Source organism: Bombus flavifrons, chromosome 16 (assembly GCF_040668555.2).
Source record: "Bombus flavifrons isolate JBK064 chromosome 16, iyBomFlav1_principal, whole genome shotgun sequence".
Classification (NCBI taxonomy): Eukaryota; Metazoa; Arthropoda; class Insecta; order Hymenoptera; family Apidae; genus Bombus; species Bombus flavifrons.
The window spans coordinates 9,049,129-9,059,964 of record NC_138457.1 but is presented as its reverse complement, the minus strand read 5'-3'; the positions used below and the strand labels follow the sequence as shown (position 1 = coordinate 9,059,964).

General features: G+C 35.0%; 2 protein-coding genes across 3 annotated transcripts; one reads left to right on the top strand and one right to left on the bottom strand.

The window, feature by feature from the left end:
• The first annotated feature begins 78 nt into the window (after positions 1-78).
• On the top strand, positions 79-1,356 carry LOC138187902 (microtubule-associated tumor suppressor 1 homolog). Of its 2 annotated transcripts, XM_069129170.1 has the most exons (5): positions 81-215; positions 289-547; positions 663-820; positions 918-985; positions 1,215-1,356. In XM_069129170.1, the coding sequence occupies exons 1-5, from the start codon at positions 147-149 to the stop codon at positions 1,354-1,356; spliced, it is 696 nt and encodes a 231-aa protein (XP_068985271.1). In that variant the 5' UTR covers positions 81-146. The 2 variants fall into 2 exon arrangements, 1 of the variants encoding a protein (XP_068985271.1); XR_011175277.1 differs by having other exon boundaries at positions 79-577; positions 663-985; positions 1,215-1,349.
• Positions 1,353-10,206, bottom strand: LOC138187901 (uncharacterized). The gene is made up of 5 exons (XM_069129169.1): positions 9,781-10,206; positions 6,208-6,377; positions 2,427-2,508; positions 2,082-2,131; positions 1,353-1,809 (listed from the first exon to the last, which is right to left on the bottom strand). Exons 1-5 carry the CDS (start codon positions 10,026-10,028, stop codon positions 1,646-1,648), a joined length of 714 nt encoding a protein of 237 aa, XP_068985270.1. The 5' UTR covers positions 10,029-10,206; the 3' UTR covers positions 1,353-1,645.
• Positions 10,207-10,836: the final 630 nt, after the last annotated feature.

The window sequence follows — 10,836 nt, the reverse complement described above, 5'->3', positions numbered from 1 at the left end:
TATGCACTTGCAAATTTAAAATGTACACATAATTCAAGAGAAATATTAAGAAAGAATATCGACTGAAAATGAAAATTATTCCACTATTAAGGTAATTGTTTTGATTCGAGTTTCTCGGCTGCTTCCAAGATTCGAAGTATTTCAAGATGGAGGAACAAGAGTACATCAGTTGTGAATTACAAGGAATTCTCGAGGAATTCACGAAGATCAGAGACGTGTGACAAAGATTCATTTCTCTTCGTTCAATCTTTTAATTTATCGGTTTTCTAATTTTCTAAAAATCAACAGGCGTATCTTGCGTTGAAAGCTTATTGTGAAATGCAAGAGGAAGCTATGTCGATAGAAAAAGCACGTTCCGAGAGGTTACAGATGAATTTGGAGAAACTTTCCACAACTTATCTGCTTCTAGAAAATAGATATAAGTCTATCGTTGAAAAATTGCAGACTGAAAGGGACGATCTTCGTAAAACAAATGAAGAGCTGAAGGAACAGTGTGATCATTTGCGTCTGATTAATGCAGAAGATCGTGGTGGAAACAACAACCAAAGTAAAATGATTATTTCATTTATTTAGCAAAGTAAACAGCGATATGGTTATTTGTTTTACTTTATTTATATAACAAAGTAGGCAATAAAATGATAGTTATATCGTTGTCAACATAGTATGCAAATTGCAAGACGAACTGGAAGTTTTAAAAGCCCAATTAGTGATGCAGGAAGAGAAACACAACGAAGACGTCGCATTGTTAAAGCAGCAACACTTTGATGAACTACAGAGATATAAAATGTTGCTGCAGAACGGAAAACAGGCCTCCACATCTGTAATTTAATATTTTCTACTTGAAGAATGATCCACGAAATTTGCAACTTTATTTACGAACCAAATGTTTCTTCCCTTTTTTTTTTTCTTTGAATCAGAGAGAATCTAAAAAGAGAGAACGTCCAAAGAATTTGAGAAAGAATAAAAATAAGGTGTCTTTCTTTAGGTATTGCTATGAGCTTTGAGTTTTAACTATATATCTATTTTATTCTTATGACTTTGGAATTGTTTTAATTTGTTCTATTACATTTCATAATTCGTAATTTATGTATATATTTATAATATTAATTTTTCTGTTAATCTTAAATTTTCAAAATTTCAACTTTCTTTATTAAGTATTATATTCATAACATTAAATTTGTGCGACTTTACGTTCCCGATGATATCAGCTATAGATGGCCAGAATTGGACATAGAAACAATCAATAGCGTGCCACTGGAAGCGCGCAACGACAATGAAGCCGGAAATAGAAACTGTGCTACGAAGAAGAGGAAATTATTTCACGAAGACAGAGACACTATAATAGACATTCCTTAAAATAGGTATTTAGCATTTATTATTTCTCATACGAGACGCAACTATATTACGATTGATATAAAATAGATTAATTTACTGTATTTACAGTAAATGAAAAGTTAGCTTCTGATTTTCGTATACTCGAGTAAATTAAACTATGAATAATTTTTGGTTCGATTTTAAGTTTCTTAAATCGTACATACTTGTATTATATTACATAAATAATTGGCGATATCTCTAAGTATCAATATATTAGTATATCTGAAGAATAATTTAATGCTTTCTTTGAAAAGAAAAATCTTATTGGCAATTATTTTCGGATTTTTCGATTCAAAGAATTCCAGCTGTTCGTGTAATCGATTTTTAGATGTCCATATGTGTTTAGGTCCAAATGAGGTGGTGGAATAATTTCTACCATGTATTTCTCTTGTTCCATCGATGTGTATTTTTGCTGAGAACGATAATCTGGCATATCTGTGAAAACAAATTAATAAGAAATGAAATAAGTATCATTTAAATAAATCGTTGAAAAATATCAAACTATCGTCTAGATACGGAAAATTGCAGTATTCCAGATTCTAAATGAAACATTTTAATAAAACCAATTATAAATTTTGATCGGGATTTGTTTCGTAATTCATAGATAAAACTTTGTATTTTTCTTTTCTTCAACGGCATCGGTTTCATTCATATACTTGATACAGATCTCTAAATCACGAAGAACTATGATCATTGAAATTGCTTACCTAATTCTATAGAATCCATTGGCGGCAGGTTGGCGTCGACGCTCATAGATCTACAAAAATAAAGGAAATCACATATGGATATCTAAAAACGAACAAAAATAAAACTCACCGAACAATCGTTTATTAACATAAAAATCATTTATAACAGCTAGACTTCGTGTCTTTATAAAGACAATTAAAAAAATGAAAATTCGTCTAAGAATTTCAGTTATTAGGTATTACATCGTATTAAGGTATTAGAATAATTTCTAATCTGGATATTTTACATAGTTTTACGTATTATGTATATTTTACAAATTCCTTAAATTTTCCATAAGTGTACAAAACTGATAATAATTCGAATACCTATGAAGCTCTCCCATAGATGTAGACTTGTATTTGTATCCAAATCGCCTATGGTCTTCCACGAATTCACCGTGTCTCGTTTCTGAAACGACATTAAAGACCACTTGAAAAAAAGCCATATAAATGTTTTGAAATCGATTACATGGACGTGTTCTCGTTTAATAAACTTGACGTTAGACCGGGTGCGGAGGAAGGTGCGGAGGAACGTGCGGATTCGACGCCCACCGACGCGACGCCTTCCTCTGCGTTTTCTCGTATCGAGGCTCGCGAGATTCGGAACGAGGACGTGGAAATCGTTCGCGATGACACGTGTAATTTTGCTTAGACACTTTCTGACGCACTCGTACGACAGTCAGAACAACCTTCTCTTGCAATTTCTGTTTCCTTTTTATAAGTCGGCTAATAAAGACAATTTGAGGTAAAAGGAGAATTTCTTGTCTATGTGTGTTTCAATGGGACATTGTATTGATGATGGTAAGGTATGGGAATGGCGTTGACAACTGATACTGATTTAGGACGTAGAAGAAATTACTTAGAAAGCGAAATTGGAATAGCCAAATGAAGATTTAGATGGAGTTAGGAAAATGTTTATAGAGCATCTGCCCCTATACGTCTGCCTGGCCTGAAAGATATACAATCAATTTTTCATGATAATAAACCCAGAAGATGATAACAAATAAAATAGAAAAATAACAGTGGGTAATAATGATTTACACCATTATGATTCTCATTGTCAGTGCTCTGTACATACACAGAATCTATTTAGTCGCATGTGAAAGCAGAGAGGCAATCGAAAGCCGCAGAAAAATAATTGCGTGTCGAAATCGTGCGAGGATGCGACACTAGCGCCGCGTGTCACGATTTATCATTGCGATTGGGACTTTCTAGGGCACGATAGAAATTGTGACGTGTGCACCTATTAAAATACGACGCATATCGAAACGTGTTTGCCGTAGCGCTTTTGTATTATCGGAAATAATCGTTCTCTGCATAATCGCTTCGTTCCAATTATCTTTATCACTCGCAAAATGTTTGAGATAAAATTTGCTGGTCAATAAGCGGGAATACGCAACGTCGAACACGTATAACGAGCATACAGTATATTTTCACGTACGCGTTGTGTATGGTCGAGATTTTAATCAACACAGACGATTGGGTCGATTGCTTATATTTGCATAGAAATTACACATCTGCCAAATATGTGTACGCGTATATAATTTAACACGCATGTACAATTTCGAATATTTCTTCTCGTATTGTACGTGATGAATTTACAGTTCATAAATTCTGTATTTTCGATGCGTACATCGAACAAAGCAAAGATTTCACGCGATACAACTTTCGATTAGAAAATTTACGATTGCCTCTTACTACGCGCAATCAGTCATAATCAATTCTATTTCTAGCAGTCGCTTTCAAGACACACCCAACAGGTACAAACATTCGAACTGTCACAGCCACTTACGAGTATCAAAAGGCCACAGCAGATAAAGATTTATTACGATATCAAATAGAACGTTATGAATGGAAAAATAGCTGGTTTCCTAACTTTGAATAATAAACTCTACGATAATTGACATAACTGTCATAACCTAAAAATGTCGTTTCTTAAAGTACTGTAAACAGGTATTTTAAAATAGATTACAAGTATTAGGATTAAAAAAGAAAGAAGAAATGGACACGCACCGGTTAAGGAGGAAGAAACGGTTGGTTTGTTGCCATCGGCAAGGTCCAGTTCACCGTAACACGACCATTAATGGGATTCCTGAACCGGACCCGAAACGGAAATCTGTTCCTTGATCAAACGCATTGGTACGTGCAGAGCCGATACAACGCGCCAATTGCATAACCTCTTTGAATCGTAACCAGTTCACTGCGTGCAGGAATATCAATTATCGGACAGAGAAAACGCGCTTCACCACGACTTGTGGTTTTCGACCAGGCGAATTATAGTTTCACTTAATAGTAGTCAGGTACAGTTTTGATTACGTATTTTGCTTAATTACGTACTCTATTCCTGCAGGAAAAAATTTAGGATACATATAAACATACATGTAACAGGATACGCGTATATATTACACATGGTATTGTTAAAAATTGTTCATCTTATTAAGGAATTATATTCATTATATTAAATACATAATGTATATTTGATATAATGGATATTTAGTAGAATGATTCTGGTATAAATCCATATTCTCCGTATTTATTAGTTTTTATTTTTCCAGGCAGTATGTATTGGAGAAAGAATTGGAAATCAAAAGTTGAATTACAATATGTCAGATCAGCGTAGAATTTCAGGACGCGGAAATTCGATTTTAAAAACGTCCGAGCTTTGCATTAAAACTGATTCAAAGTTTACCTCGTAAAATCGTTAATAATTTTTTTGTTTTAATTGGAGAAATATAACAGAGATATAATAAATGGCGTGGAGATATTTCTCGGATAAACTCGGAAATCGGGTCAGGAGAAATCTGCAGGAAATAATGATATGGATCGTATGGTTCACTTGCTACGTCGTTCATCTATTTAGTCGACTCTAAAGTTAACAGCAAAAAATTGAGAGAGTTTTAATGAATGTGTATTCAGATGAGTTTCTTCCTGTGAGACATCCTTCCTTGCATAAACTCTTTATGAGGAAAAAGGAACGCTATAGCCGGAAAATGCAATAGACTGAATACGAACTGTGTGAAAGCAAGTGAAAATCAGTAGGTATCGCGGTTTTCTGATCAGGAATATCGGGTCAGTATAATTATAGACTTGCTTACAGACCTAGAACTTCCGTTTTCAAGGTCCAGATCAGAGTAGAATGTATATTGCGCATGGTTCTTTAGTGGTTTCATTCTGATTCAGTTCTGATATTGGATATTCTCATTGTTTAGAATATTAGAATGTTATGTAAGAGTGTTAATTGCAGAATACAACGTGCCTCCGTGTAAAGTACAAAAGAATCTAAACGTTCACAGATCATAGATTGTTAAAAGTGACTTAACGTCGAGTCTATCTTTGAGACGTATCAATTTTCTAATTATATAATCATATAACCAGATCGTTGATGTTCTACAATAGAGCTGTATCAGATAGATAATTACTAGACTCTGATACAACGATCTGATTGGTACAAAGCCAACCTATCAAAGAGAATTATCTATCAGAGAACTAAACTGGTTACCGGATCACTGTGCCTCATTAAAATTCGTATCAAAGTAAATCATCGAATAAAATGAACCATTTGATAGATAAGTGAACGCTAAATGAAAGTATAGAAATTAAATTACGTGTAGAAGTTATTCAAAGATAAGTAGCTCTATCACACACTAAAGCTCTGACAATCTGAAGATATAGCAAGCAAACTAGGCTAAAAAAATAGTCACTAGGAATCGACGCGTTGAAGTCGACAACAAAATTATAAATACAAGATTGGGTACAAAAGTTCACAAGAAAATTATAAGCTTTTGTGTCATAGTGAACCATTTTTATGGATCAAAGACTATTCGACCATAATATCTGTATAGACCACAATATACCACTAACGAGTAGTAGTTCAATTACTTATTGTTAGTCTATCAAAGTACTATCAAAGAAAGTTATCATAATGTTATCAAAGAAAGCTATCAAAGAAACCTATATATCAAAGAACTACGTACATATGTATATCTAGATGAAGTGAGTTCTAGCTTTCCTTCTGAAAACACTTTCTGTTGTTTCCGTGTCTAATTCACTGTAGAAGCCTCGATTTGATGGGTGGCAAGACTGTCAGGGAAAAAGCAATTAATCTTACCGGAGAGAGGCGCGTAGACCGGAAAAGGGGCGACGTAATCCGGTACTTCGTCCTCGTAGATTGGCTGATGATAGTAGCAACTATTGTTCGTGAGTCTGGCTGGTCCACAATACAATTCTTCCACGAAAGCAGGCGCGTCGTAGCCAGGTTCTCTCACCGACGACGAGTACCTGCAACGTTCGTCAGCTACTTTTGCCATTCGCACGCTAAATTTTTATTTTGTTCTTTTTTTTATCTCAAGGCTAAAAATATACCGTCATTAAAGATTTCTGATGGTTCTAGCGTTTTTTTTTTTTGCCAGTGTTAAACTTATTGCCAAGACAAACGCTCATGGTTCATACAAAGGTTCATGGATCATACAGTAAATGCAGATAATAATGATCAGGCAATGGGTTATTGTAAAAAACAAGAACTGTCGACTAAAATTTTACCGTGAAGTACTAACGACTAAACTATAACATTTTACGCAAGGCGCTCTCTTAACTTTTTTGCTCTACGCCACTTTCATTTTCAGAGTCTCGTACGACCCTGTAATTGCATCGAATGACGATAATACATGTCCGAGAGACAACGTGCTAAAGTCGAATCGTGTAATTAAACATCTATAGTTAATATACATCGACAATTACAATACATCAATTATGCTTAATATATGAAGAACACAGGGACTTTGATTTTTAGGTTATCTTCCAATATACAGGCAGTTTCATTTCTCCAATTTCAAATTCGCAACGAATTCTTTCGTTAGACTATTATTTCGGGTGATAGAATAAAAATATATGCAGCTCATAACACGTGATCGATGTATCAGGAAGATGAATATTCCTTAAAAGTAGCTTTTTTAAGTTAGCAGTGACGTAACGAGCGAATCTCTTCAAAACTACCGACAACGATGAAATACCTAGCGTATAGGAATAACGAAGATGCCTGAGAATACAAATGAATAAAAACAGCCAGTAGACTGGCATAGACCTGCGAAACATCGAATTTTCGTTCTATAACATAGATAAACCTGTCGGTTAAATTGAAAAAAGATTCGAAAGGTAATTAAAACAGATTTATAGATGAAAAAGTGAAACGCCCTGTGCAATTATTCTCTGTATCTAGTTACACAGTAGTTATGAGACAGTTGAGCCATAAATCGACAGAACAAACTGAGAAATTGCCTTTTTAAGGCAGGTCATAGCTCTTGCCAGCAGCAATCTCTGTTCGAAATGTTCTCTACGGCGTTTTTTCGCTGAATTACAGGCAACGCGAAACCACTTGAGGGATTTCGCCTTTCACTAAACCCGATCCGAATGATCGATTTAAACAGCGTTACGGGGTTCAATGTACCACGTTCCATCGCTAATGGACGGCTATTACGATTAAAGGAAGTGTCCCTTTCCGGCAATTAAATGCCATTGTAATTGCGTCTCGTGATCGTTCGAACGTCTGGTTGCGCAATTTTTTACGCGTGTATCTTTTCTCTTTTCTCTTTGTTTCTTTAGAAATAAGGTAGCCCCGCGAGGTAACTTTTCGCACGTGTTGAAAATATTACTAGTTGTTTAATAAACACGAAAGTATCCTCGTCTAATCGTGTTGCTTCTAATAGAAAAGTCTCTGCATCGTGTTATAATGTTTATTTTACTAGACGAGAACTACCCTTTGCTTTCTATCTTCGAATTTTTCTGTCCAGATATTCGTACTTAGAAACATTATAACCGCGTCAAACATTTTCGAGAATCTTATTCTAAGTTTGTTTACGGTGAATTGTTAAATTTTCCAATATCGCAAGAATTTGGCAATAATTTTTAAGCATAATTTTACGATTTTAATGTAATTACTAAAAAAAAGAAAAAACATACGGATAATGAACATTTCAATCGTACAATTATTCGCCTAATTCTAAATAACCTCACTTTCCTTTGGATTAGCTAATCCATTCAATAATTATCCATAAAATTTTAAGGTTATGTTTCGTTTCCTTCATTATTCGTATCCCTTTCAAATGTCGAAAGTATAAAAGTGTTCGCGTGGCTATAAAGAACAATTGCTTTCGAAAATCATGTTACCCCCTATCGAGCGAAAGTGTGCTAAGTTTAATAAGTACTACAATACGAGAGCAATGCTCAAGAACACAGCGTCCTACTTTGCACCCACTGATATCATCTGTCTCGAGCAAATTCCAACTTATGAAAAATATATTGAGTTAAACAGACTATGAACGAAAAGAAGGTAAAAGAAAGAAGAAAAATATCAGGTTCGCAAACGAAGTATTATATGGTCCTTTACGCAATTCCGTGGAAAGATGGATTATCAGGAGTGTTATACTAAACAGCAAGCATGATTTATTTGCGAGCGTTCTGTTGAAGGAATTCAATGGTTTACGCCACTCTCAGCAATCTACCATATATCGTTGTGATTTTTTCCTTATTTTTTAATCTGTCGATCTTTTAAATTCTCTAATCAGTTCTAATAACTAAAATTACACGTTTGTTTGATCGACACGTGTTTATTCTGATCAAATTTCAAGTGCCAGTTGTTTATTACACTGAAACGACTAATGTTGCTGCTCGATTAACGGCATTCATCGGTTTCAAGCACTCAGGATTAATTAACATTCCCAGTTCCACGTGGTGTAACGATACAAACATTTTCGAATTGCATAGTAAATTAGAACACAGAGGGAACGTAGATACATGTGTCGTAATTGGAAAGCGAGCGATACCAATCATCGTATCTGTTCCGTGTTTAGAGAATTGTCCTTGTTAGAGAAACGTAATTTTGAGAATGGAAGATTAATTCGAAGAGGTTATAAATCATTCCATGCAAAGGTTAAGGTTGCTGTAATTTTATTCCTCGGTTATCTCCAATTTTATCCTCGATTTTATTTTTTCTAAGAAATAAAAATTAATACTAAGGAGAATCTGTAATTTTATCAGAAGATTTAAGATTTAAATTCTACGTATGTTGTTTCACATTTATTCGATTTTTCAATCTCTACTTTTTCTCTGATGTGAAGATTCACGGTCTCTTATGAGTCAGTTATGGGAATTTTCATTATCAGATTGGCCAACGTTGTAGTCACGCAGAAAGCAATCGGTTCTCGTCAGGTTGCCCAAGTTACATTGCGTTGGGTATGGTAAGTGTTTAGATGAACGACGCTTAAGCACTATGCGTGCGCTGTTGGAAGTAAAGAGGGAAGCAACAGATTAAGGGAAACGGCCGTGATTGTCCAATTTTCCGATTAGAATGTATACCTTGTTGCACGATCTTGTAGATATAATTCTAATACTTTAATTATAAACCAAATGATCCTATTATCAACCAACTAACTTAAATCCTTCTCTCTGCAAGACAAATATTACACAACAATCATAAGACGAAAGTGCTATACTTGATCGGTAAAAAACCCTCTTTAACATGATCGGAAAAAACCCTCTTTAACATGATCGGAAAAAACCCTCTTTAACATGATCGGAAAAGACATTTTTTAACATGATCGGAAAAGTGACCATAAATTCCATCGCCCTAATGAGGTTAATGAGAACGTTATCAGGTTGTTCTTGAAATTTGTTTACCACCACTCACCAATATTCAGATTGAGCAGGCGTTGCCTCTTGGGATAACCGATAGGTGGGTCGACGATGATGTAGCGGCATCTGTTGCGCCAGATTGGCGACACTATGTCGACGTAGGTACACATAATTCTCCAAATCCCACGGGTCGACATAGTGTCTGCTGGCACTTCCAGAGCTGTATGCATCCCCGGAGCTACCAACGGAAGTAGAACGCTGAGAACCGATCGAATCCCAATATATTGACGACTCTACCGGCATTCTTATCTTTTGCTTTCTTCCTTTCAGTTTCTTCAGTATTTTGTCTTTGTATTTGAGCAGAATTTTCGGTGCTATATTTGGAGAAATTTTGGCTTTTTCTTTTCGGCCTGTATCTTCAATCTGTACTTTGTCCTTATTATTAAAGGAGAAAGAATTTTGAATAGGAATTTTTGAAGAAGTCGCTTCCGCTCCTTGCTTCAAGTCTGTGTTTAGTTTTCGCTATTTAATGGAATTTTCTAGGGGAATTTTGAACACTCTCTTTATTCAGATAGTCGTTACAACGTGATACTGTAGACCGAGAAAAAGAACAGAATCTACAGATTGGAAAAATCCCGGGTTGAATGAAAAATCAGCATGAAATTTGAATTTAATAGAAGAACTCGTTCATTCTAGAGATCAAGAATTAGATTCCGTCAATTTAAATGAAAACAGTGGAATACTCGATCCTTCTAGATCCAAATATCATTTATGTTATTGTACATCGATTATATATCAATTATCGGTAATAAAAACAATTTTTCTTCTAAAATCCATGATCAACTTTAACATTGTAATACATAATACGTAATAGACAATACAATCGCCTAATTAGTTAATAATTGATCAAAATACTTAAGGCATGAGAAAGCTAAAATAAGTTATACACTTTTGAAATAGGAAGGAAAGAACCTGTCAGTCACACGAAAACACCATAAAACTACACACTCGGTGGTCTCGAAGATTTAACTTCTGTTCGTTCGCGTCGTGTTCGTAACGATATCGAGATTATCCGTTTCCGGTCGGTCGAGGAGACGCATTGTGCGCGGCA

Bases quoted from the DNA above. Each gene is read 5' to 3' on its own strand.
- LOC138187901 (XM_069129169.1), bottom strand. From the start codon at position 10,028: ATGCCGGTAGAGTCGTCAATATATTGGGATTCGATCGGTTCTCAGCGT. The intron at 2,132-2,426 runs GTATTCGAATTA...TTATTTTTGTAG, and splicing joins TCTATGGGAGAGCTTCATAG to ATCTATGAGCGTCGACGCCA. The intron at 1,810-2,081 runs GTAAGCAATTTC...TTGTTTTCACAG, and splicing joins AATGGATTCTATAGAATTAG to ATATGCCAGATTATCGTTCT.
- LOC138187902 (XM_069129170.1), top strand. From the start codon at position 147: ATGGAGGAACAAGAGTACATCAGTTGTGAATTACAAGGAATTCTCGAG. The intron at 548-662 runs GTAAAATGATTA...TTGTCAACATAG, and splicing joins TGGTGGAAACAACAACCAAA to TATGCAAATTGCAAGACGAA. The intron at 821-917 runs GTAATTTAATAT...TCTTTGAATCAG, and splicing joins GAAAACAGGCCTCCACATCT to AGAGAATCTAAAAAGAGAGA.